Below are 27,823 nucleotides of genomic sequence, written 5' to 3' on the forward strand. Positions count from 1 at the left end.
GAATAATCTTTTTATATACTCAGATTAACAAAGACAATTCATATTCCTGCTATTGATAACACCTTCAATGCTGATAACCCAAATGGAACAAGATACAAAATTATAACTTATGCAGATTCTCAACTTGGACTCATGTTTTTTTAATCTATGCCCTTAAGCACAGGGTAGCTGCTGTTGCTGAAGGTGTTGGTGATCTGCATTAAATCAGATTTTCTTCCTCCTTTCTGGCTTTCATAAGCCCAGGAAAACCTTCTGTCTTTCTTTTCTTGCCCTAGCACTCTGTAGAGTATAGTGACCTATGGAGCCATAGTCAGTGACACAAACTCCTGACAGCTGGACACAGTATTGTTAAAAATAAATAAAACAAAAAATCATGAGCAGGGCTTCTGAGGCCTGTGAAGTGTTTCCATCCTGGCTTGTGCAGAGTGTATAACTTCAGGATCTTCTCACTTGTATCCACTACAGTTGTATCTCATTGATCATATTATTAGTACAAGTTGCCCTAAAACAAGTCTGTAAGTATTAACAAGCCCCCCTGATGATCACAGGTCTTTGTTAAAGCTTCAGTAACTTTTCCTGTTTGTCTTGGAGGCTAAAAAATGCTGATGTGTGGTTCATGAACATTTTGCTTCTGTTTGTTTCTTGCTGTGAAGAGAATATGTTGGGAAAAGAAATAGGGTTTTTACTCCTATGCTTCAGTGGTGACATTTTCTCATGTATTACCTTTATTCTCTGGTACAGATGAAAGAAGCTCATGTTTTTTCTGTTCTTAATGTCTGTGCATCTTTTTCCACCAGTGGTGTCTGGAGACATTGCTGCCATTGGTGGGGTGGATAAATAATGGCTTACAGAGAAGGCTGCTAGAGAAAATGCATTTGTTAACTGTTTTTTTCCACAATCAGGTTTGGACTCCTTGACTTTCATAGGATTCCCACTGGTCTCAGAATCTCTCTGCCTGCAAATTACTTGCAAATGCCAGTGCTCCCAGCATTGCAGCAGTGTTGCCAAGCCAAAGAATAGTGAGAGGTTTGAGATCAACTGTCCAAGGAGTGAGCTGAGTAAATCTCTAAACACAGGAATACCCTCTGCATTTATTTCCAGACTTTTTTCTTGTTTACTTTTTATAGTCTTCAGGGGTATTTTCCCCTCCAGTTTTGGTTCCACAACAAGGTCCCAACTGCCATGTAACAAACCTTGCACATGCTTGGTGAGTCCATAAAGGCTCTGAATTCCTGACTTCCTAAAGTGACTTAAATGAGACTTATTAGCATCTTATAAGGTATGGATCCCTGGCTACATGTGTAAGTTCTGTAATTCTGGCCTTTGCAAAAGCAGGCTCTGAGCCCTGTATGGAGGTAGCCTGGGCACTGCATTCTGTACTCCTCCAGGTAGCAAGCCTCCCTTGGGGAGAGAGGAGGCTGTAGCTGGGCATCCTTCAGGAGCTGCTGCTTGAGTGCTGGGAAGCAGCTTTGCTGCCTTCTGTCCATGGTTGGGTGCTGGGACACAGAAATCCTCTGAAAGCCCTGGACAGATGGCTTCTTGGTTTTCAATCAGAAGTCAAATGGTACAGTTGTAGAAGAGAAATGATTTTTATAGTAATTTATGTTGCTTCCTAATGGCTTTTCAAAAATACAGCTTCCTTGGTTGCTCAGTAGAACCGAGGCTTCAGCAGGACAGAGCTCTGTTGGTCAGAGCATGGTGCTAATGGCATCAGGGTTGTGGGTTTGATCCCTGTATGGGCCATTCACTTAGGAACTGGGCTTGATGATCCTTGTGGATCCCTTCCAGTTCAGAACATTCTGTGTGTGTAAATGCAGTGAAGCTCCTGAGTCATTGCTGCTGCAGTTGGCTGCTGTGTGTCTGAAGGGAACGTTTTGAGGGGAATGCTCCCTAATTCCTTTGTTGCTGCCTTGCTTTTTTGAACCCTTTGCAACAGGGTTCAGAGGGTTCAAAAAAGGAACGGGAGGCTGTTGTTTGTGGAGAGGAAGGTTCAAGGGGCCTTGCACATAGCAAAATGGGGAAGAAGTGTTGCATTGCTCATTTGTGTGCAAGTGGTCCCACACACTGCAGAGCACAGCCCTTGGTGTGCCCTGGATCCCTTGGCTGCTGAGAGACCCACGTGTGTTACACCTGCTTTTCCCTCTCTCAGTGCTTGGTTTGTTTATGGGTTTTCATAGGGAAGCACAGCGTGGTTGAGGACTTGCATAATTCAAGTGTTGTGTGGCATTGTAGTTTCCTGAGCAGACTTAAAGCTTCAGCTCTCAGTACAAATCAGCTGTTTGGTGTTCCCCAGCAAGTGGTCCCACTGTGTTAAACCTTTGTGTACCTCAGTTGCTCTTTGACTACTGCTGTCAGAGAACATCAAGTCAAGAATGCACAGGTGGATGCTGCATTCTGCTCTCTAAATGCTCCTTTTTTGTCTTTTTATAGGCTAGAAATGTCAACACGGGTGAGCTTGCAGCAATTAAAGTAATAAAACTAGAACCAGGTAAGTGGTTTCTTAACTAAGTAGGCTGCAGAAACGAAATATTTTTGTGCTTAAGATAACAATTGTACAAAATCAATCAAGTCTGCTTATTGAAAGAAGGGATAATTGTAACTTCTGGTGTAGGAAAAATACACTGTTCTAAAAAAAAAAGACCATGTCAAATAAGATGTAAGAGGAAAAAATGTAATTAGAGAACAATTAAGTGAAAGCTGATTAAAATTTCACTGAGAATTGTGGGGTTTTTTGTCCTGTGTTTGACCCACGTGTTATAAAAATTCCTAGAACACAAGAAGACAGCAAGGCAAAAAGAAATTGCCTGGTAAGAGAGTAGAGGAAGAACTAAAAAGAAGGGTGAAATAATAGCTGAACATTAGGGAGTTGAGTACATTTCCTGAAAATCTTTTGGAGGCTCTGATTAGGACTTCACTGTCTGCTAGATTTATGCTTGCACTGTGCTTCTGTGGTGATTTCACAAAGCACATGTGGCCTACAGATCAGTTCTCAGCCTGCAAAGTCTGTTCTATTAATAAGAGTAGGCCTGTTGAATAGGATTAATCTGGGAAGTAAAACATCCAGACTTTTTGTCTAACTTCTAACTGCTGGTGTTCCAGTTCCAGATTTAATGTTGGGGTGTGTGTAATATTTTAACTACCTAGTTTGATCCTTAAGATCTATGTGGGCAAGAAGGGAAAGAAGGTATTAGGTTTTTTTTTTCTATTTTTCCCCCCCTTACAGTTCTGGAAGGGGTTAGAAATGTTGTGTTTTCACAGGGGATACACATTTAAAAGTTCAAGACAGAACAGTATGTTACTAGGTAGTTCAAAAAGTGTATGTTAATCACACTTCTTTTGCTCACACTGAAAGTGTGATCTCAGATGCTGCTGTCTAGTTCTGCTTCTTTGTTTTTCTTATGTCAGTTCCCATTGCTGGAGTCCTTGGCTGTGCATGATATGGGTTATCAGTCCAGCTAACTGTGCTATGGGCAGAGCATGGGGATGCCCTGCAGCTGGGGGAACTTGCCCCCTTGCTGTGGTGATGGGTGAACAATTGGCATCTTACACTTTTAAATATTTTTTGGCAGCCTTTGGAAACCTGAGTGGTGCTCAGAGAGTAAGCTTCAGCTGCCCTGTTGTGGAAATTTTGCAGATCAGTGTACAATGTGCAAACTGAGGGTTAACAATGTTTGGGGACTTGCTTTAAGGCTTTACACTATTTTTGTTTTGAATGCAGTGAAAATGCTGGTCACATACTGGAAGAATTGTGTCCTTTCAGGGAGGTCCATGTGTGAAAATAAATTCCTCTGTTCTTTAGTGTCTGTGTGTTCAAAAGTCTAGCCAGGAGACAGGAAGCTATCAGCTACACACTACAGATAGATGTTAACTTGCAGCTTATGATTTGAAATTTGCTGTCAGTTAAATAAAACACATGGGAATATCATATTTCTGGTTATAAATAACTCAATGGATAGGTCATCAGTATGTTAATGTACTGGGAAAAACTTAAAAGGTTCCCAAAAGAAAAACATCTCAGCTGTGTTTTCAGTTTCACACATGATTTTCTCAGTGTACACATCTGGGAAGAACCTTTAATAGAAAGACTGGGACAACCGTGGTACCAAATGGGGAGATTCAGGTAGATGTCACCCCTGTGGCAATGTTTTCTGGATGTGAGTTATAGTCCATAAATTTACATTCTTGTGGAGTCTGATGAAATGTTGCAGCAGGAGTCTTCTAGTGACTGATTTTGGCTTGTTTTGGTTCTTTTTTTTTTTTTTTTGCTTCAGAAGATGAGCTAATGAGTGTGGGCATGTGGCCAAAAATAGCAAAGTTTTGTTGTGTTTTTAAGAACCCAGGCTATTGGCAGGGCTTATGCAGATGGACACAGTGGGGTCTCAGGGAAAATAAGGACTTGAGAAAGAACTATGGCCAATATTGTAAGAGCTATCAGCAGATGTGAGGTCCATCTGTCCCAGAATGAAACTTCAGAATACTGTTGCTTATTGCTAAGCCCTTGCTAATAAATGCTGATTTATATCTGTGAAACTTGCAGATAATTAGTCTTAATTACTGAGAATGTTTATTTTATAAACATGTGCTGAAAGTTAAGATGTGACTATAACCCAGGCCAAAGAAAATACTCGTTCTACTGCATTTCAGGAGAAGATTTTGCTGTTGTGCAGCAGGAAATCATTATGATGAAAGACTGTAAACATCCGAACATTGTTGCTTATTTTGGCAGCTATCTCAGGTACAGTTTGTCTCTTTTGTTCACTTAAAAATTTGTCCCTGTCCCCTTGTAAAGGACAGATCTATAAGGTGACATAGGCAAAATATAATTTACCAAGTATTACCCACTTGTGTATTTTTTTTAATTCACCTTCAAATCTGTTCTATTTACTACAGTGTCTCTCTCTAAATAATCGTTCTTCCAGCAAAATGGTTTGGTGACCACGTAGTCATGTTTTCTTGCTAATGAGTTGATGCTTAAAAGCTTTGAATCTAAGTGGAAAATGAAGCAGAAGTATCCTAAGTATGAAGTGTCTGTGTATATAGTATCTTTCAAATCAGTTTCAGTAGAATGTCTGTTTTTCCAACATATGAACTTCTGACCAGAATGTGAAGGTTTTGTGTTTGTTTCTGGAGGTGAGGTTATTTGCATTGTAGAAACATTGACAAATGTGTTCAGTTGTCTTACCAGCTACTTCTTTTAACTAGTCATAGTGGGAACAGATTGCTTAGCATAACTAATAAAAAGCTGCTTCTGATGATTTTTTAAATTTCCTGTGAAAACAGATAGTGCACAACTACTATTGTTGTACTCAAATATCTTTAGCATTTTTGTATTGATACACTACCTCTTCTGTACTCAAGCTGGAGGTGGTTTTTCTTTAAAAGAAAAGTTTCCCTCTTGTCTTAGACTATCAAAGTATACCTTTGAAGACTGAGAATTAAATTTTGGCAAATATGCTATATATTTTGTCACTGTCTTACACTCCTTTGTGGTCCCCTCCGCTTTCTTTGGCAGAGTGCTTCTTTATTTTTTTGTCTGGGCATTCAAGTCACTGTCTTTGAGACCTTTTGTTGTCTGACCTTTTGTTTTCCAAGCATATTTCAATGCTAAGAAGAATAAGAAAAATACTATTGTCCCATATTTGCTAGTCACCAGCATATTGTTCCCCAAGGATTTCTTCTGTTTGTGTAGGGATTTTTCAGACAGTGACATTTCTGCCTTCCTGTTAGCCTGGGTGTTAAGTTGTAGACCCTCAATGGTACTGTTGACCCTGTCTCTCTTTTGCTTGCTGCTCAGACCATTTGCTCTGCAGAAAGACTCTACACTGTTGCTCTTGGATGTTACAGGGATCTGTCTCAAAGTTGAGACGGGATGTTACCTGTCTCAAAGTGTTTAGGCACAGTGATAAAAGGCTAGATTAAAACTAAGAAATGCAGTCACCTCTTCTGATCCTCTTATGTTCTTTTTCTGTTTTCTGTAGGGCTTTTGCACACTGGGAAGTGAATGCCCAGTAAGCAAAAGTGAGAATTTGCAACACTTTAATGCTTCATGTTTCTTACTTTGCTGGGAGGGTTCTGGCTTCTTCCCATTTCCACAGTGCTGCTACTTTTGGCATCAAACAGGATGCAGCCACATGGGCCCATGAGTCCAGTGCCCCCAAAAGTGTCCCTATCTGATCTTGCATCATTGGGGGGAACAAAGAAGGGACTTGGAGATGTCTCTTCAGTGGTTGTGTCTTACTCAATTTTCTTGCATGGGTTGTCACACTGCTTCTATGTTTGGCTTTGGTCAGCTATTTCAGTGGAAAGCTTTAATATTATTTCAAGCAAGGCTTTAATTGACCCCTTGAAATGCATGGAGTTAACAGCCAGGGAATTCTGCTGCTTAAAACTCCTGTAATGCTTGGACAATACCTTTCCCACCCCTAGAGGGTGGGAATGTAGCTTTGAGGACCATGTGCACTCTGGACATAAAAGAGGAGGAGATCCAAGAAAGACAGAGTTCTCCTTGGAGCAGCAGATATTCTAGCTGTCACCTGCTGGTGAGAACACTTGTTGTTTGCAGCTCAGGAGATAAGTTCAGCCACTTCCACCATTGCCTTGCAAAAACCCTGTCACAAATGTGTCTCAGCTGTTCTAACAGAGCCTTATGAATGCAAGACAAGGAAGACCAGGTCATCAGGGAGCTGCAGAACAACCATCAGCCTTTGCTTCTCCTGTGTTACTGTCTGCTCTGAGGTGGTTGTATGGGATTTTTTTTTTTCCACCTGAGTATTTTGATGGCCAGGAATGACTAGGCAAGTCCCAGATTTTTTGCTCTGCATGGTGCCTTTTTGTGGCCGCATCTTACCAATGAAAATTACTGAGTGAAAATAGAGTTAATGGCCATGATAGAAGATACCTTTGAATCCTTCAGCCCGTTGTCTATTCTTGGAAAGCACCTTTTGTGGAGGTGCAGTGAATCCCACTGAATTGATTCTCTTAGTAAGGAAAGAAGAGCTGAATAACTTCCCATCTGACCCTGCCACCAAAAATATCCATAGGTATTTTTGAAGGAAAAGACTTTATCTGAGCAGGCACTTACCCACAGCATGGGCTCTGCTCTGCCTAGCTTTAACTAAATCACTACAGTTTCACTTAATTTGCTGTGAAATAAATTTGATTGAGAGATGCCTGGGGCTTTTTGTTTTGTGTTTGTTTCTTGTTTGTGGTAACTCCTATGCTATGAAAAAAAAGTGGAGAAGTGAAAATGAGGAAGAAATAAGAACCCGCATCTGTTTTGTCTCTCAGGAAAATGTATTTCAACAAAAATCGCTGTGAATGTTTCACTAATACTGTTTTTATTGCTTCATTAAAGTAAAATATTTTTGACTATTTCATTAGTTACTGTTTAGACAGTGAAGTGTCACATAAAGACTAAATTATACTCATTATTTGACTTGTACTTTCCATAATACAAAGCATGTTGTGTTGTGTTTTATGGTGTTTGAGTCCTCTGACTTACCTTTTACAAGTCCTCTGCAAATCTGACAGCTAATGAATGGTTTTATTCACTTTTTAGACGAGACAAGCTATGGATTTGCATGGAGTTCTGTGGAGGTGGCTCTCTACAGGATATTTATCATGGTATGTCAAGACTTTATTCCTTAAAATCTAAATGCAACTTATTTTCAAAAATTGAAATGATTGCAGTGTTTTGGAATTAGAGGGGGAATCTTAAATTTAGTATCCATAATAACTCATTGAAGGTCAATTTTAGCTTATGTTTTTACTTAATTGGTTTGGGTTTTATAAACAACGTTAGTGGGAGGGGTTTAGCAGCCGACGTTATTTCCATCCTTCAGGGGCTCATATGCCCATCACTGCTTTTCAAAGTAAAATTAGACAATACTACATTGTAAAAAGAAAAAATTGATGTCTTGATGTACTGTCTTGCTTCATAGTTTTGTTTCTGAGCTGTTGAACTTTGTTTTTGTATAATCTATACTACTTCCTATAAAGACCTAGGTATGTGGATTGATTAGCATGGATGCTCTTGTCCTTTGTAAACTGTTTAAATGTTTGTATACCAGTACTGTATTCCATTAGGGTATTTTAAAAAAATTTTAGGGTTTTTTTAAGCTGGATGTGTGACATACGAAAAGCAAAGGTGGTCTCTATATTTGCTTTAGGCTTGGCTTCAGTGAGCAGTCAAAGAAACAAGGGCTATCTGTGAATCTGTTGGATAAAGACAGGATCAATGAACTGCTTGCTATTTTTCAAGAGACAAAATCAGTTTTGAAGGACTTTATTGCCCTGGAACTAAGACCTTTGTAGGAAAGGAGTATGCTCTAAGTGAGTAATGGCTTTGGGGTTCTCAGGTGATGTTTTTTATTGAGAAAGTCTATCTATATTCTGACTTGTGAAGATTTCACATTGTGAGGGTCTCTTGTGCATAGGCAGCTTTTGATGTTTACCTTGGGTGCAATTAAAAGAAGCACCAATTCACAAGTTCATGCCATGTTCCTGTCATATTCATTTGAGTGCAGCCTTGGTGATCCTTTAACTCTGCTAATTTTGAGAAAAGCATCATGTTTAATAGGCTTTGTTTTGTGGAACACCTGTAGAGTAGGAAATGAGCTCATGCCACATAAATGCCTGAGCAGATGTCTACAGGAGTGGCTTCCCGTTGCAGCTGATTTTTGGCTTCTCTGCTGGTAGTTAGAATGGAAGGTTCTTTTCTGGTCTTTATTATGTTTTAGAGAGTCCTATTCCAGTTGAACTATAGGCCTCTGTAATCTCAGGTCATTTGAGTTAATCAGAATGAAATTTCTCAAAACAAAAATAGGTGCCTAGATACTCCTACTGTGGGTGTCAATATATATAGTTCAGCCGTGGGTTTGGAGCTTTTCTTTCAGCAGAGAGAAGTTGGATGTAGACTTACTTTGAAGATATATTGCATGATACTAATAATTGTAGAAGCTAAGCAGTTAGATTCTTTAATCTAGATTCATTCTTAACGTTCTACTCCTTCAGTGTCCTTTGAGAAACTCCATCCAACTTCTCTTTGTTTTCTGTGCAAAACCTGAAAAGCTTACAGTCAGGACTGCATTTCCTCGTCTTAAACCCCTTTAATTTCAGGATCAAAGTCCAGTGACCGGGTCGAGTCACAGACCATTCCTTGCTTACTGCTCACTGTTTGATTTGCATATTCGTTCAAAATTTAATTGTTTTCCTCTAAGATACTTGAGTGAAGTTGGATCCTCCTCCTTCCCTTGGGAAACTGCTGAACCTGCTTACAGGGGGAGTTTGAGAAGGTGCTTGGTGTGGCAGGCCCAGGAGCAGCAGTGCTGACAGCTGATTTCAGAGAAAGGCTGAGAAGCTGGAGGGAACAGTTTCTCTGGCAGTGGGAAGGATGGAAGGAGAGAGCAGGTCACAAATGATACAAAGGATTGCCCAGGGCTCAAAGGGGACTGAACAGAGTTGGCTGCAGCTCTGAGTCACTGAGTTGAAAGTCCAGCCCTCTATAGAAGAACACAATGGGTTTGTTCAGGGGAAAGAGTTAGGCTTAAATCATTACTTGTGCTTCTTTTTCCTCTTAAGTACTGTGAGATTTAAATACAGAAGAATTAGTAGTTTCCATTCCAACAGTACTGGACATTTTTGGCTTTTAGAAATGTCTTTGGGATGCTCAGTCTTGGATAAAGACTAAGCACATTTACTTAAGAGACTCATAGTGTAAGGTCCTATCAGTGTGAATGGAAGTAACTGAGGTATGAATTTGGAATGGGTGGTATCTTACATGATTTTGAGATTTTTTTTTTTCTTTTTCCCTTCCATTTCAGTGACTGGACCACTATCAGAACAGCAGATTGCCTATGTTAGCAGAGAAACACTACAGGTAGTGTCTCCTCAGATTCTTGTGGTTGTCCTTTAATGTAAAAATATTAAAAGCTAAGAATAAAAGCTACAAATAACATGTGATGCCATGGAAGTCCAGGAACTGGATGACACAATGTTTTCTCAGACTTCTGAGGAGGTCCCATATTACAGCCTAGAAATTTGTATAATTACATAACCTCAATTACCCTGGATCATTTGAGGAAAGCTCTTGTCATCTTTCTGCTGTTAATTTTATATTTGTTTTTAAAAGGGGGGAAGCAGAATGTTTTCTTAATCTGTATTTATGGTATAAATTAGTTACTGCACGTTTGAAGGAAAATTAAGACACTTAGTTTTGTATATCTAATAGTTGATCTGTGCCAATAGGAAAAAAAATTGCCTGTGTGCTTGAGGTGTTGAAGTCATTAGCCTTCCCTGTGGGTATGGTAGCTTTCATTTTTCTTTCCTAAGCTACAGGTTCAATACAGCAGTAAAACTTAATCAGAAACTGCTTTTTTGATGGATGTCTTGCCTCTCAGTGAGAGAGCAGTTCTTGACTTGTAGTGAACGCAGACCTGTTGAATGCCATCAGATGAGACGTGCTGCCTCTCACTCTTTCTAGATAGCTCTGTTCCAAGCCACCTCCCTTGGCTGTCACTTGGCATCTCCCTGTTATGCCAGAGACTGCTGCCTTCTGACTTGCAGGATGTGACACTTTTCATTACTTACAGATCAGGCTTATGTGACATCTGGGAGCGTTAAGGGTTTTGAATCTTTAAACCCTTTTGTTCTTAGACACTTGTAGAATGGTTTGCATTAGAAGGGGCCTTTAAAGACCACCCCCACAATGAGCAGGGACATCTTCAGCTAGATGAGGTTGCTCAGAGCTCTGTCCAACCTGACCTTGAATGTTTCCAGAGATGGGACATCCACCACCTCTCTCTGCAACTTCTTCCAGTAGCTCATCACTATCATAATAAAAGAATTCTTCCTTACATGTAACCTGAATCTAGCCTCCTTTGCTTGAAAACCATTACACCTTGTCCTGTCACAACAGGCCCTGCTAAAAGTTTGTCCCCATCTTTCTTATGAGACCTCTGCACATTTGCTGAGGATGCCCTTGATCCCACTGTCTGTATCAACAGTCTGGTGTGGGACCCTGAGGGACACCACTTGTCACTCTGGACATTGAGCTTGTTTACCACTGCTCTCTGGATACAATCATTTAGCAATTCATTACCCACCAGAGAGTCCATCAATCAATTCCATAGTCTTCTTAGATAGGGAGGAGTGAGTAGTCTAGAATGGAATTAATGAAGCTATTTATTTGTGTGGGAAGATATCTTGGTTAATATGTATAAATTGTGTGTGAGAAAAAAGCTTACTGTTTTGTGTTTTCTAAATGTTATTCATTGACCCATTTTTCTATATTTTAAATTGTATATAAATACATGTTTATTATACTGACCAAATGTAATGCATGTAGTTTCAGATATCTTTTGCAGCTTATAATGGAACACCATTTTCTCGAGTAAGAAGTCTGAGAATATAGGCTATTATCCATCCATAGAAGTAATTTGTCCAACATTAATTTTGCCACCAGTGTCCATGAATCCAGAGTCTCACTTGGATGCTGATGTTAACATTCAGTTTCCATATTTAGAAGCCCATTGAATCCTCCATTTTCAAAATATACTTGCTATGCATTTTGCTGCAATCCGTGAGATTTTATTCTGAAAATATGAATCTTTTAAATATAACCTTTAAAGTAATTGTCTCCAGACATTCAGTTTTGAAAATGGTGACTTCACATTCTTCCAGGGCAGTACTAAAAATGTGTGAATTAATGGCCTTTGTATGCCAGTAGCATCCAGAGATTTAAGGAGTGTACATGGGACTCTTCTGCCTACTGCCAGTTATTGCAGTGGTCTGGTGGATGCTTTGATTAATTACACTTTAAATTTTGCAGTCAACTCTCTGATGTATTGCATGAACTGGCAAAAAAATATGAGTCTTTACATGGATATTTCCCATGAACATGGAGTCTTGTGGAGATTCATGGTCACAGAGCAAGGAAGATGTTCGTGTGTGATTTTACTTCTGGAAGAGAATTTTAGAGATAAGCCTAGAGTGTCCAAAGTGACACAGTCTCTGATTTGTCATGCAGGGATTTGGTTCTACAGAATTCTTCCAGAATTTAAACTTCATTTCTAACTTGTGTCGAGTCTTAAAATGTTTTGCTAGGAGACCCAGGCGGCCGAATGTTTTTGCAGAAATCCATGAAATAGAGTTGAAGCCTGGTGTTGGACCCAAAGCACTGCCTGCCAGCACTTCTAGGCTTGGTTGAAATATGTAATGATACAGGAGGGAGCTTTACTAGTGGTCCAGTGATCTGACTGCTGAATAGAAGACTCCTAGACCATTTGCCAGTAATTACTTTGGTCTAAAAAGGTGACACTTGCCATGTCCAGAGAAAAACTTGTTTGGGGCATACTCTTCTTCCAGTAGGTGTTGTGACTGGTATTACTTCTATCTGTCCTGTGTTTTAGATATGAGATAAATGTCTAAATATCTTTATATAAAGATACTTAGGTATGGTGCTTTATATAAAGATATTAGATATGCTGCTACATCTATTGAATCTGCAGATTTACAGCAAATTACACTGAAATATAAAAATGTTCTTCAGTCAGTGAGTCATTTAGATTATTAAATTGGATCCTAAATATATGTGGTAATTAAATAAGATATGTATGTCAAATGAAAAATGTTGGACTAAATTACTATTTAAATATTTTATGCAGGGACTATATTACCTTCACAGTAAAGGAAAAATGCACAGAGATATAAAGGTAAGTGAAAACTGAAGGGGGTTTTGGTGCTTTTAAAATAGGTTACATCACCTCCAGTTGTCTTTATTGTTACATATCAATTTTCAGTACATTTCTGAATATGTAGGGATTTTTAATCTATTAGAAAGAAGTAAAAGTTTCTGCCCAAGGCAAAAAAAAAAAAAATCTTTCTTTAAAATATATGCAAGGAAATAGTTTGTTCTTTTCCTTGGAGCCACTCAAACTGTTTATGTGGACCAGTGCTGTGATATTCAGCCATCAGCTGGTGTCCAGAGCCGTGTGTGTTCAGGTGGCTGTCAGGGCGTGTGCTTTGTGCAAAAGAAAAGTTTGCTCTTCCCACAGCTTTTCCAGGGAGCTCCATATCCCCTTCTTTTTGAACCAGCTAGTGAGCAGAGCTCTTGCTTTGGCTTCCTGCGTCGTGGTGAGCAGATTGCAGGGCAGAGGCTGCTGTTCTCTGCGGTTCTTGGAGACTGCTTCTGTCCCCTCCCTCGCATGCTAAAAATAGAGAGGGTGCTGCAAATCAGGCTATTAGTTCTGACTTACTTAAATCTCCATCTCAGCAGAGCTGTATCAAAAGTGGCCTGTTCAGACTCTTACCCTCTGTTATAGTTTCCTTCTGTGCTTCCTGTTGACTTTTTGTTCCTGAAGTTTTACTATCTAGTCTTTCCAAAGCCCTTCCAAACCTGGCAGGCTTCCTCCTAGAAATCTGACAGTAAATCATCATATTCTTTTGTGTTGTTGCATGCTGTTGGTTTGGCTGGTTTTGTTTTCTTTTTTTCCCCAGCAGCTTTAACTGTAGTTGCCTTCATGCAGCCTGATTCCAAGTTGTTCTCAATGGCTGCAGAAGAATATGTGAGTTTTGAGCAATCACAAAAGTAATTTCTGAATGAAAGATTACTTCAGGCACCAAAATGAAATATTTTCCACTATACTTTATAGAATGCTTGTAAGGATACAGTCCATAGATATCTTTTCTATGCAGAACTGTGCTAATAAATGCTTGCAGTGCTTACATTGTGAAGATTTTTTTAAAATCTGTTCTCATGAGCATGGAAAAGTACTGTCATCATCTGCAGATTGCCTGACTGCTGAACTGTTTGCTTCCCTCAGTAGCTAAATTCCATGTTTAGAGTACCTGTCCTGTTAGCTTGAAAGGTGAACAAGGTCAAGAGCATGTAAGCAGGGCTGTTACACTGTTTGCCAAGCTCATTAACTGTGCTTGTGCAGCGTGGGCCAAGTTAGCTGTGTTTTATTGCAGGCCTGACTTTTCCTGCTCTGGGCAAAGCCATGATCTGTGAAAACACAGATCTTTGGAAGTTCATCTCTGCTGCCTGTCCATCTACCTGATGGGCAGTGCAGTGGTGCAGTGCTGATGTTTGCAACTGTCTTTAGCCAGCTCTAACCTTCACTCAGCTCAGCCTGAAACCTGTAGGTTTCAGTCTTCAACAAATCAGGTTTGTTCTCAGTCCTTTTATCTTGTAATTTTGTAATATAAACCCCCGCTTTGGGTTAATTTTGGTTATTGAGCTGAAGTGACTGGAGCACACAGGCACACAAAAATGACCTCTCCAAATCCAGCACAAACAGAATCTCTGTTGCATAAGGACGGAAGTAGCTTTGCTAAATGCTTGATTATTGAGGCAGGTCCTTAAGGCTGTGATTGTAAGCATGGCTCTCAAACAAGACAAAATGAGCTCCTACTTATGGAAAGAAAATGAAATTGTTTCCACTCTGACCTTTTGAGTTCCTGTTTCCTTTGAGTCATTGTAAATAGAAAAAAGTAAGAATTAATCAGCACAGGCAAATACTGTTTATTGAGAGGTTTTGTGTGCAATGCAAACTCTGTAGTACCATAGGCTAAACTAAAAATTAATGAAAAACACTGTATATCCGAGGAGATTTTTTTAATAACAGAATGGCAGCTTGCTAATTTCACAAATATTTCCTTGATAAGGCTGCAGATTTATTGAACACAATCCTTGCTTTGTCTTTGGCCCCTAATTTGCTGTAAGATCCCACATATTTCTCTTTTTAATGTTGTCTTGGAGGAATTGGCATGTTTTAATTCAAGTAAACTTTTCTTTTTTTAAAGGGAGCAAACATTCTTTTAACGGATAATGGACATGTAAAATTAGGTGAGTTAATACATCTTACTGCTTAAAAATTAATATTTTTATGTGCTCTAAGAAGCAGTGTGCTTTGTTTTGTTTAATGAGGTGATGGTTCATGTAAGAAATTACTGAATATCAGAATTCTTTTTATCTTGCTGGTGGTGTCTAACTAAACCATCAAATTAGTAAATGAGGATTAGTTGGAGTAATTTTGGAACAGTGAGGTAAAAGATCTGCTATTGTAAAGGAAAAATAAAAGTTAAATCACAGGGTTTTATACATTTTTAATAAAATTTACCATCCAGAGTCCTTAAATGTGAAATATACCTTGAAAGCTTATCTGAGAGAATCTCTTTGGTAACACAAAATGAGATGCTCTATCTTATTAAAACCCTTCATGTACCTGCTGGGTGTTCTGTGCCAGCCTCCTCTTCCTTGTGTGTTTGAGGGACATTTCTGTGCATGTTTGGCAAGTGACTGAGGGGAGCTGACCAATGGTATCTGAGACAGACCAAGTTTCTACTATTTGCTTTTGGTTTTTATTTTTTGTTAAATATTTCCAGTGTATTTAAGGACCCCTTCACAGTGGGGAAACCAAACTTGTGTTCATTAACAATTAATTACATCAAATCACTTGTTAACTGTCATTTTGTTTTTACCTTTTTTTTTTTTTTTAATAGCTGATTTTGGAGTATCTGCGCAGATAACAGCTACAATTGCCAAAAGGAAATCCTTCATTGGCACCCCATATTGGTAACTGTATTTTACTTGACCATTAATATAATGGTAACACATATAATACTGTTGAAAAATTGTGATAAAGGCATGCTCTGTCACTTCCTGGGTAGACTAACCACTAAAGGCTGTGTCAGACTTTCTGGTGATCATATCTGTGTTACTTATTCCAAATCCTGAATTAGCTGAGTGTCAGAAAAGGCTTTAATCCTCTGAAAACTTGAAAGGCTGTGTAGTGCCATCACTGTTGACTAATTTATCTTAATTTAGTAAAACCTAAAAACTAACAGCAATTTTGCTTGCTTTTAACTTTGATTTTAAATATTTTTTTTTATTCCCTGATTTTTCATTTTGGTATTTTATGTTATTTCCCCTCCAGCCTAGATACAGCTTTTCTACTTGATGAGTTTCCTTTGTCCTCACAGAACCACAGACTTTTGTTGTTTGTGAACTGTTTCTCTAAGCCATTTTCTCCTTTTTGTACCTAAAATAATTGAATTCTGTGATACAGTTCTACCTGTGCTGCATCTCTATTCTTCCCCATTAAACTAGTGTGTGTAATTTTTCTTATCTGAAGTTCTGCCTTTCATTTTATCCTTTTCCTACTGAAAGTGGTTGCCCCCTTTCACCTTGAAGTACATGAGACATTCTCTACTGTAAAACAGCACTTTTGTCATATGTTTCACAGACAGATACTGAAATTCTGTAGTCTGACAGCATAGTAGGTGCAAGATAAAAATATATATATAATGAAAAAACCCTATGTTCAAGTATTGACTTGAAATAGCCAGCACAGTATTTTTAGCATTCTTCTTCACACCAAGGCTTCACTTCCCTTTCAGAATAGCACAAACACCCATCAGTCATGATTATGTGATTGGTTTGTGTCTCTTTCCCAAGATGTCTGGGTGACCTCAGTGCTTGAAAGTCCTGTAACTTTCAAATCATGCCAGGCTTCTCAAAGGACCTTAAGTAATAAATTTGAAAGTATTACATAGGTTAAATGCTGATGAAAAGCATCAGTTGTTCTTTGCAAAGCTTCTCAGAGATTTGAGAACAGAAGCAAGGAAGCAAAAATTTTGAGATGGCAGAGAAGAAAATTCAGTTAAACAGGCCATGTGAATGTTTTAGTGGTGATTAGATCTACATGTGTCTCAGGGCAGGTGAACTGCAGTGCTAGCAACCTTCCATTTAAATGTTTAACCCATGTTTCCCCTCTCCTGGGGTAACTCCCTCATTTTTGTTTTAGACTGATTGGGATTTTTAATGAACTCAGGAAGAAATGTGTCTAAATATAGTTTAGTTATGCACGTGAAGTAAGTTCTACCACCAAACCTGCTGATGTTTTCAGATCTACAGGTTAGGAGTGGAAAGGGCCCACAAGGGTAATTGAGTCCAACTCTTAGCCCTGCACAGGACATGCCCAAGTGTCACACCATGTGTGGGAGGGCATTGTCCAAACACTCCTTGAGCTCTGGCAGGCTCAGTGCTGTGACCACAGGATATCTGTATTTGAATAATGCATCAGTTGAGATGCTGCTTGATCATCTACTGGAGCACTCTCTAAGTGACTTCATCTGTGTTAACATTTATTGAGTTATTTAGTGCTACTTTGCAGGTGATCAGGACTGATAAAACTTAAAGCTAAGAAATACTAACATGTTGGCCACCTTGTAGGGCTGCATAGGACAGTCAAATTCATAATTCACTTTGGCCATTAAAAACATGTGACAATTCCAAGTAAATAACTCCCTTTATGTATTCCTATTTATGTGCCAGTTATGTTTGTTCATTTTTGCCACCTGAGAACGTGAAACCACTTTGTTGACATAAAGAGGTCACCTGACATGAGTGAGACAGACTTTACAAACAAGGAGTGCTCTATGCAGAGGTGACAATGAGTCTCATGCTTTCAGGATACAAGAAAGCTGACATTTTACTGCTTTTTGTCTTATTAGAATTTTATCTTCAAAGTCAGTGGATCACTTTCTGGGCAGTGTTTAAATTTGGGTATCGTGGATTTTATTGTAGTCGAATAATTATGCTTTAGGCTCTTTGGTTGTTGAATAGTACTTAGTCTGAGACAGATTGATTTCATCCACTTACTCCTGAATGACCATTGTAGAAACTACCTGTTAGTTATTAGAAGAGGGAAACTTCAGGTGTATGTTGCATAATTTTTTACACACAGTTGTGTGTGTATATCTATATAAAATGTGACCTGATAGATTGAGAGCTCTAAGGAAAAGAATACTATGTGTACAAAGAATGTTTCATTTGTGGTGAGAAGTTGGCCTAAAAAAAGTCTCTTACTGTTCAGGATGGCACCAGAAGTTGCTGCAGTAGAAAGGAAAGGTGGCTATAACCAACTCTGTGATCTGTGGGCAGTTGGAATAACTGCAATAGAGCTTGCTGAACTTCAGCCTCCAATGTTTGACCTACATCCAATGAGGTTAGTAAGGGGTTAGAGCTTGGTTGGGTAAATGCAGCTAATGAAATAATCCATTTGAAGAGATGGCTGTGTGTGCTTGTGGGTTTTGGGTGTACTGTAAGGGCACTGGGCTGTGAGGGTTCTGAGTGAACAGAAATTTTAACAACTCCTTCTGGTGCATAAGTGTATAAAGTCCTAGTCCTCTTAAACTGATGGGGCTTCTTCCTGCCTGTTAAATAAAGGGTTGAATAATTTATCTCATGTGTATTGCAGTGTACCCACAGAAATGCTGTTGTTCTTTTTTTTCAGAGCACTTTTTCTAATGACAAAAAGCAACTTCCAGCCTCCTAAATTAAAGGACAAAATGAAATGGTAAGTACTTTCTTTGTTTCAGTAGATAATGAATGTACTGTACTTGGAAATTGATTTTAATGTTTAGCACTTTGTTTTACAGGTCCAATAGTTTCCATCATTTTGTGAAAATGGCACTTACAAAAAATCCTAAAAAAAGACCTACAGCAGAAAAGTTGCTACAGGTATAAATTTATCTATGAGGGGTCTTTTTTAAAGTTCTGAAATTAAAATATGCTTAATGTGAGTGGCTGGAATTTTAATCTCTGTGTTTCCCTCTGTCTTTCAGCATCCCTTTGTTACCCAGCCATTAAATCGAAGTCTTGCCATTGAACTTTTGGATAAAATGAATAATCCTGATCATTCCACTTACCATGATTTTGATGATGATGATCCTGAGGTAGGAATAGCTTTTAATCATAGAATCAGATTAAGTTTTTGTTTGCTAGCAAAACGAAATTATAGTGATTTATTGAGCCCCAGGATTTTTTGTGATCTGGGAATAGTCTCAAGGGTTGCTTTTACTGTTAGTTGTGCTGCTCTCTCACTCATACAGGCACTTAGCAAAAATCGTTATATTTTTGGGAAGGGAAGCTTGAAGAGAAACAGATTTAAATACTTCAAAATTTTGTTCATTGCTGTTCTTAACAATTTTGAAACAGTTTTCTCTCTGTCAGTAGTCTTTGAAGGCAGGTACTGCCCACTGTGGTGACAGGTCTTCACTTGACCTGTGCTGCTTTTAGGGGGATGCAATCTGTGCTTGGATATCCAATGCTTGGATAGTCTGCAGAGCTGTGAAGTTGATCTGAATTTGCTACCACTCTGAGGAGTACCGTACTACATTTTAAAATAATTCTTAAATAATTCTAAACTCAAAGGTGAAGCATTTAATGTATGAAAACCAAAACCCATCCCATTATTCGGGTATAATTAAAAAGGTTCTTCTGTTCATGCAGTTGTTGTTCATTTAGCAACTGTATCTGAAACTGACATTTCCAGTATTTTTTCCTACCCCAGCTCATGGAGGGCTTCACTTAATTTCCCATTCAGTCATGGACAGGATTGCTGCTTGGGACTCTGGACCTAGGAGATGTTGACAATTGCCTGTTCTCCCTATTTCTATGACAGTAATTCTCAGGATAGATGTGGTATTAGCTGAAAAGGTTGCAAAGAGTAAAAGTCCTCATGTTTTATGCCTAGCACACTGCAAATTTTGGGGATAAGATTGCTTTTGAGATCTGTGCCGTGATGGAAATTGTGCCCAAATGTGCCATTTGTGTCAGGAAGTTAACCTACATTCCTTTGTCCTCCTGCACAGCTCAGATGTCAGGTGTTTGTATCAGTCTGTTGTCAGTGCAGGTATTTCAAGGTGACTTGAGGAGTTGAGATGAAGATTTGATCCTGAGTGTAATTCTGTGGTCATGGAGAAGATGGTAGGAGGACAGGCTCTGTCTGCAGTGCCACACAGGCATCTGTGTCAGGGTGCAAGCGTTCACACAGTATTGCTGAGGGTGAAAATTCCTCCTAGCCCTGCTCCAGCTGGGCTCCTGGTGCTAGAATTACAGATGCACACACATCAGACACAACTGGGCAGTGCCTCTTAAGGAAAGATTATAAATGAGCAACCTTTCAGCACATGGTATCAGGTCAAGCCTTAACATGCTGTAGCCAACCATTTTCGAAGCCCAAAGAGTGCACAATAGACAAAATGGAACAGTGGAAGGGAAAGATTGACACAAGCTGTGAGAAACAAAAAAAACTACTGGTGAGAGTGGAGAAGATACACATCTGCAGTCTGTAAATCTCTCCAGTTTCAGGGAAGAGCAAAGTGAACAAAAGTGGGAGGTGAAACACCATGTATACGTGTTGGATCCTAACAGGAATCAAGGAAGTAGTGTGTGATGAAAAGGGGAGAAAAGAAATCATGTTGGCAGATAGTATTTTAGGAATAAACAGAGTTTCTGACCTATTCATGACTCTGTGAAAGTACAGCAACAATAGTATTAGTAACAAAAGGGTGAGTCACATACAAAAGATGCTCACCCTGGACCCTGAGGCAGTGAACAAGGGTGCAGAATGCCCCCACATTTCTAAGAGAGCTTACAGTGGTGACTGTAGAAAGAAGAGGGAAAATCCAACAGAGGCAAAAAAAGAAAGCCAGGTCTTAAAGTGCAGAACACTTCATAATGTAGAGAAGTAAATGGAAATTCAGGGAAAAAATAGAAGTGAAATATAAATATGAAGGTGAATTTGTAGAAATTTTGCTATCTCTTCTTGCCAAACAGCAAAGGAGTACCAGGAATACTCCTTTCTATTCAGTTTAAAACCTCAGGTAGATTTCTCATCTGCTTAAATAATGTAACTGATGACATTTTAGAAATCAGTTTAAGTTAAAAGCTGGGAAAATTATTTCAGTATCTCATGGAATGAAATCTGCCAGTAAGTCAGATTTAGCCTTACTGCTAATTTTAAAAACTACCAATACACTTAAACTGAATGGTGAAAAAAGAAAATGCTATATGAGCAAAGACAAAAGCTGGCCAGCATTAGCTTTATTTGCTCAAATGCAGTGTTCTAAAATCCCTTATATTGAAGGCACTCAACAGTTAAAATGTCTCCAAATAATTCTAACTTTAATATATTAAAAATGCATGCAATCTTTACATTTAGCTTTCACTTGATTTCTTTTTTTGATGTTCTTTTAATGTTGTGCTAAAGAAGCCTGCTAAATACTGTTACACAATACAGGGTTTCAATTGAGTATATTTTGGTATTAAATATTTTATTTTTCACTTCTAGCCTCTTGTTGTACCTCACAGAATTCATTCAACAAGTAGAAATGGGAGAGAAGAAAAGACACGCTCTGAAATAAACTGTAAGCCTGTATTATGTGACAATATGATGTATTTAATCACTGATATTATTTCAGCTAGTATTTTGGGAATCTGGCATACATAGAAACATTTTTAGTGATACACAGGAAAATAAAAGCGTAGACTGTTTCACTTAAGGATATAGGTTCTGAAAAATATTTTTATGCACCCTTTGTCAGCACTTCAGCAGAGTTCATTATTGTTTCATCTTAATTGAACAAGATGAATCCTGAGCTCTGCTGAGAGCTGATTGACATAGTTTCATGTGTTACTCCAGCAAAGATATCCATACCAATGCCAGATTCAGCTGGGTAACAGAATGGCAAAGGATTATTCTTTTTTCCTTAATTGAGTATCTTGGATTTGCTTTTGAATTGAAACAATCACACAGAGGTCGAGAAGGGAGGAGATTGACCATTGGCCATTAAAAGCAGACTCCATCCCCCAAGCTGTAGTAATTATTTTGCTTGAATTAAATACTTACAGCTTTAGCTGTCTGTTCTTAAGGTAAAATCCAGAGTAAGGGTGTTCAAGAAGTCCTGCCACAGAGTCATCCTGGAAAGTGGGGTTAATTCACACCAAACTTCATTCAGCACTCTTTAGTCTCTCAGAAAAACAGATCCAACAGTGGATTCACATCATGGATAGTTTTTTTTTTCTGTAAAGTACAGCTGTATTGCACCTCTGAAGAGGACACTTCACTGCCCTATTTGCTCAGTGGTTTTCCTGTTCCTTCTAATGAGAAGGTGAGGCAAATGGCAATTGGGCTACCTTTGTGATAAAAGAGTATTTTCTGTGCCCATTAGTTTTTCTAGCAGGTACAAGTTTGGGATGTCCACGTGTCACAGGTTTCTGTCAATGGGGATATGAGGCATTCATTAAACTGATTTTTTTCTTTTTTGTTAGCCTTTGGAGCTAAGTCTTGTCTGACTAGAGTCCAACTTCTTGTTTTCCTTTTCTCCTCTTTAGTTGGCCAAGTAAAGTTTGATCCACCCTTGAGGAAAGAGACAGAGCCACATCATGAATTTGTGAGTAACAAGCAGCATGGGCTATGCACTACACATTAATCCCTACAAATATCTGTGGGGGAGGAGAAATCCAAGATGTGTAGCACGTTTCCTTGGTACTGCTGAACTTGTTAGTGATTTTACTGACAAGTTGTAACGTTAGTGGGGTTTTTGTGCCATTACATTCACTATAGGTAGCAAACCTCCTTATTTGTGGTTTCTGCCAGGTGTGCTGTATGTGCTAAGCAGCAGCCCTTTGTCTTGCAGGTTTCCTCTATGCTTTATCCCTCACTGCCCAGTATATAATTCCCTTTATTTACAGAGTTAGTTTTTTAATTGTAGAATTCCTGTGTGTACTCATCTGTTTCTCCCACTTGTTCTTGTATTGACAATGGAAATAATAAAATTGAGAGCTTGGGGTGGAGGTACGATGCATTTTAAAAGGCTTTCCCTCTGTGAATAATCCTTCTGTGGCCCTGCATCACAGCTGAGCCATGCTGAGTCTGGCAGCTATTTTCTGTCAAGGTGTATTGCCAATGGTTTCTTCCTGTGGACCCATCAGTACAAGGGCTGTGAGAACTCAAGCTGTGAGGGAAAAGGTGTCTGTGCTGTCTCAAAATTACAGTAGCTTCCTCTCTTCTATGGAGACTGTTGCTTTCCACACTTGTGCACTTGGGCAGTTTCTTCACGTTCCCTGGATAAAAAGATACTCCTTTGCTTCCTCACTGCAGACTTACGTGTTCTCTCTGTTTTTCTAAGGCAGGTATTAAGGAGAAAAAGTTGGCTTAGTAAATAGGTGGGAGGGACACTGGCTTTGCTCAGAGTTGGTTTTTGGAAGGGTGTGTACTTAGGAATGTACTTCTGTCGTCTACAAACCACATGTGAGTCGGATTTCTGACACAGACTTCCTTGTGGTGCTCTGTGGTTGTACTGAAATAATCCTTCCAAGTGCTTTGCCCTTTGGTAGTGGGTCAGCAGACTCTGGGTTGTAGTTAATCATGTTTGTCCTCAGAAACTGGCTGGACAGTGAGCCTCAGTTTCTGGTGCCTGTTTGAGATGGAGAACAGCTTACCAAATCACACACAGGATTTTGACAAGTATTTCAGATGTGTTACTTAGACCTTGACATAGCTGCATAACAGCATTATTTAGGAGCCCTGGTTATGTAAGATTTTATTAAGTATGATAATGAAGGTAGTGCTTCCACCATAAACCCATCATTTAACTCACAATTATTTTTGAACTGATTCCAAGTTATTTTGTCTTTGCTTCCTTGTTGTAAAGAAAATACAGTTGGAAGCATTGTATAGTTGAAACTGTCATGCTTTTGCTCATTAAGAGTTTTATTTATACACACACAGAATCATAATTGTAGAAGATAATTAGTGGAGAGGTTGAAGTTGGAAAAATACTTTTCTCACTTCTTTCTTTTTATCAGTCTCTGACGATAAAAACAAACTATAGTGGATAACTCCATAGGGCAGTGGTGCTTTTATTGCACCTTAGGAACTTGAGTTGCTAAACTGGAGAGAGATTTTCTAAGGGGTTGAAAGCACAGCTTTTGAGAGCAGTTCTTTGGCAGGTGTTGTTGGAAGGGAGGAATTGAGCCTTTTCCTACACTGTGTATTAGCAGTCAGGACCTTTGGACTTTGGAATCTCAGAAGTTCTTGCTGCTTGGTGAAGGGACTTGAACCATCCAGATGAATTCTGCTGATAAGAAAATATCTTAGCATTGTTTGTTCTGGTCAGATGTTACATATGTGAAACTTGCCTCATCTCCCTGTCTATACAGAATACCTGTAACTGTTAGCTTGAATCCTTCTGAAGAGGAAAATTAACTGCTCCATGCTTTGTGTCAGGAAGAAGCATGCAGACCTGATACAGACAGATCTATGATTTCAAAAGTAATGATGTTGGGTCCAGAGACCAAATTAAAAGCATATAGTTATAGATTATCTGAAGAACCAATGGGCAATTTAAATTGACATGGCAAATTGCAAACAAATTCAAAAAATGGATGCTTTAGCTAAGAGCCTCAGCACAAACCAGTCTGTGGGAGAAGTTTGTAACAATCTGCCCACTCTGGCAGAGAAAGTCTTTGAAATGGAAGTGGGAGCAAGAGATGACTGTCTCTTCCTCCAGCAGTAACAGTGTGGATCTCTTTTCATTAAAGCAGTTCTGGTGCTTTTGCTTCTGTGTCACCAAACGTGCTTAAACTTACACTCATGTGTGAGTGCACAAAGCCCTGGACCCCTGCAGCACGAGAGTTACTGTCAGTGCTGCAGTGAGATGTTGAACTGGATTCTTGCTGGGACAGTTTGTCACACATTACCACAGCTCAGCTGATGAACAATAACTCATCATTTTGGTGTTTGGTAATGTGACCATTCCCTTAGCTGTGTTTTACCCCCATTGCGAGAAGTGTCTTATTTGGTTTTGAGTTTCAACTAACAGTATCTCTTCTTTTTTTTTTAGCAAGAAAATTTACCTTTATATGCATCTGGCTTTCAGTCACAATATAAATAATTTGCTTTTCTTGATCTCTATCTAATGAACAGCCTGACAGTAGCGATTTTTTGGACAATTCAGAAGACATATACTACACTGCAAGATCTAACCTGGTATTTTTCATCTTATGCCTTTCTTTGTCAGTGTTAGTTTTGTCCTTGTTTTCCTTTTTCAAAGTTCATGTTTTGTCCTGTTGTTGTAGTAGTGGTGTTTTCATCTGTGTAAAACCATTCAGTGTAACTATTAGTCTGTATTTGTGTTTCTGTAGTGTAGAAAGAAATTCTTATTATGTGCAGCACTGACAGTGTTTAACCTGTATTCATATTTACTTGAATCACTCTTATAGAAGGGGCTCAGTGTTATGCATTCATTGTAATTTCTTTACTGCCATACTCTGCATAATTTGTTCGTTTTTTGGAGGGTAGTTGAAAATAGAAGAAACATTTTCTTTGTATTTCTGTCTGGTAGGGTTCTTCTAAAGATCCCATGCAAGACTATAAAATTATGTTAAGTGTATGTCTGTGAATTCTGCAGATGGTAATTATGTTACAGAATGAGTATACACTTAATAGAAATAGCAGAAAGTGGGCTCATAACTATTTTCAATGGCATTTGGCATCATTTAAAGTCTGATACATTTTCCAAATTTTCTGTTGTTGCACTGCTAATAAAATTGGTTTGTTAGCACCACACTGTAGAAATTACTCTACAAAGCGAGTTTTCTTATTTTTATGCTCTTTGTGTAGTTAGACACAGACTGTTGAGAAAAAGTAGGAAACATTCTGTAAATTAAGATCATTAATCTACTAACTTTCTTGGATTTGTGAGATGTTTAATATAAGTGCCCTGAGAGGAAGTTGGGAAACTAGGGTGTCTGAGAATGTCTTTGGTTTATGTGATGTTTTTTGTTCTTAGGGGTTTTTTTGTTTGTTATGTCATCTATTGGCCTGGTGTGACTTGAATCTGCCAGAAACATAGTTAGTGAAAGCTTAGACTTTCTTTGCCTTTCTTGGAAAGAAATTTGTGTGTTGCTTCCTTATATGAATGTTTCACAAATCATTTTGAGATTAGTAGCTTAGATTTCCCTACCTGGTGGCAACACCTCCATCCTGTGCAGTTCCTCTTGTTTTGGGAGTGTGGTTGGCTTTTCAGTTTGGTTTGCTTTTGGTTTCCTCTTTGCAGTTTAACACTTTTTAATTTTTTTTTTTTTTTCCAAGGCTACTTTCAGTGTTGTCACATATCTTGCTAGCCTGGTAACTGTGGGTCTAAGAGCAGAATGAGAACATGTCTCATAACTGAACTGTCCTTTCCCATCCTTCTTCTACCCCATGCTGTTCAATACACTCTTCAAAAATTGTGACTATTATAACACCAAGTACTGTTGCTGTCACAGTCGTGAGATGTGTTTTTGAAGTCACTAAACAGCACTGTCTTTGTTTCACTGCTTTCTTCACATCCTCCTGTGCTCATTGTGAATCAAAGTGGAGAATTCTGAGTCGATGGTAATGCACCGCCCATTTGTGAGATTCTTCAGTAAGATCTAACCCTTAGAGGAGATAATTACTAGTTGGTTCATTCTTCTGCAGGATGCACTAATCAGAGATTCTTTCTGTGTCTCCTTCCTCCACTCCTGCTCTGACAGTATTGGTTTCAGATATGTTCATTAAGAAGTGGTATGTGAATTTTTCAAATGTTATCAAGAGGAAACAATTACACTTTTTCACAAGCATGATGTATCACCTATCATTGTCGGGCTCTTTCCTTGCTGTTGTACTGGTTTTCTAAAATACCTCATAAATAACAACTCCTTTGCAGAGCTAAGATCATTAAAAAAGAAATGATCATAGATTGAGGCATATTTTGGGCCATATACAGTTGATGTTGAAAGCAAATTTGGGGAGTGAGTGACAGGATTTTGCACAGCTGGATTGATCATATGGCAGTTTGTGCACATTATCTTTCAAACATTTGATGTCTATGCTGTGGCTACCCTTAAAAATAATTTCTCTCTTTTTCTTCTTCCCCTCCTTCTGCCTGTGCTTTTCTGAGACACCTACCCAAATCTGCCAGAAGAATGGAGAAATTCAGTACAGGTCTTGTTTGCAGGGAAGATTTTGTATCCAAACCCCAGTATCCCTTAATGCAAATTGCAATCAGAAAGGACAAGATAGTGCTTCTCTTTCATCTTCTACAAACATACTCCTTTGATTCCTAGCTAAATAAATAACAGACTATTTTGCTCTAGATACAGGCTCTTCTGTCTTTCAGGACAGATATTTTTTCTTTTTTTCTGCAATGAGGCAACAAGTTTCTCAGAAACTTTCTTGGGTACCTTCCATCCTTTGAGATTTTTTTGCACATGCTACTTCCTGTCATTTAGAGTTCTTCATGTTATTATTTTGTCTTCTTAGTCTTACATGGTCATTAGATTTTGCATAAGGTAGATCTTTTTGCTGTCTTTCTGTATATTTTAAAAGCAGTTGTTTGGATCCTAGCTCAAATAAGTTGCAGAGTTGAGCATTGCATTTGCAGTGAGCTCAGGAAATGGTCTAAATCAAAGTCACCTTTAAAAATATATACTCTTTATTCTGGGACATTTTTAACTTGTGCTATTGATCCTGAGTCACAAAAGCTTATTGTTGTTCCAACTCAAAACAAAATGTCACGTTAAATCAAATGAAAATATTTTCATTTAACTTATCTTGGTCTGCAGTGAAATTCTGTGGCAAAACATTTTTCTTCCCATTCATAGTGAGCTGAAAAATAATTCTGGTTCATACATGGAGAACTGCTCAGCACACCTTCTTAAGTGAGAAATACCATCAGAGAATTCCCCAAAAAAAGATAAAGTGATGATCTCTAGCTTACCTCTGCCTAAAGTAGGGGCCTGAAGTAATTTAACCTGAAGGGTATAGCACACAGTGAAAAGTGTGGAATTCTAGTGTTAAAGTGACAGAGGAGTTGAACAAAACTTGGCTTTGATATCTCAGGTTCCAACCTATAATTATTTTCAGTTGTTACAAATGTAACATTCATTTAGGACGTCTTTAGCAAAGAATTCAGTTAGAGGTTTGCAGCTCCCATGCTGTCTGCACTG

At 38.7% G+C, this 27,823-nt stretch overlaps 1 protein-coding gene across 6 annotated transcripts in view; it reads left to right on the forward strand.

Annotated features, from left to right (window-relative positions):
- MAP4K3 (mitogen-activated protein kinase kinase kinase kinase 3) overlaps positions 1 to 27,823 on the forward strand; it is a 64,362-nt gene that overhangs the window by 5,748 nt on the left and 30,791 nt on the right. For 3 of the 6 annotated variants that reach the window (XM_053936952.1, XM_053936953.1, XM_053936954.1), the window contains exons 2-15: positions 2,431 to 2,488; positions 4,645 to 4,735; positions 7,559 to 7,623; positions 9,822 to 9,877; positions 12,663 to 12,710; positions 14,803 to 14,845; positions 15,502 to 15,574; positions 17,877 to 18,008; positions 18,297 to 18,359; positions 18,442 to 18,523; positions 18,628 to 18,738; positions 21,138 to 21,213; positions 22,181 to 22,239; positions 24,777 to 24,839. In XM_053936952.1, coding sequence (XP_053792927.1) covers positions 2,431 to 2,488; positions 4,645 to 4,735; positions 7,559 to 7,623; positions 9,822 to 9,877; positions 12,663 to 12,710; positions 14,803 to 14,845; positions 15,502 to 15,574; positions 17,877 to 18,008; positions 18,297 to 18,359; positions 18,442 to 18,523; positions 18,628 to 18,738; positions 21,138 to 21,213; positions 22,181 to 22,239; positions 24,777 to 24,839 — 1,020 coding nt within the window. Of the gene's footprint in view, positions 1 to 2,430; positions 2,489 to 4,644; positions 4,736 to 7,558; positions 7,624 to 9,821; positions 9,878 to 12,662; positions 12,711 to 14,802; positions 14,846 to 15,501; positions 15,575 to 17,876; positions 18,009 to 18,296; positions 18,360 to 18,441; positions 18,524 to 18,627; positions 18,739 to 21,137; positions 21,214 to 22,180; positions 22,240 to 24,776; positions 24,840 to 27,823 lie in introns of those variants that run through there. The other 3 variants (XM_053936955.1, XM_053936956.1, XM_053936957.1) reach the window with 2 other exon arrangements.

This window comes from Vidua chalybeata, chromosome 3 (genome assembly GCF_026979565.1).
Source record: "Vidua chalybeata isolate OUT-0048 chromosome 3, bVidCha1 merged haplotype, whole genome shotgun sequence".
Classification (NCBI taxonomy): domain Eukaryota; kingdom Metazoa; phylum Chordata; class Aves; order Passeriformes; family Viduidae; genus Vidua; species Vidua chalybeata.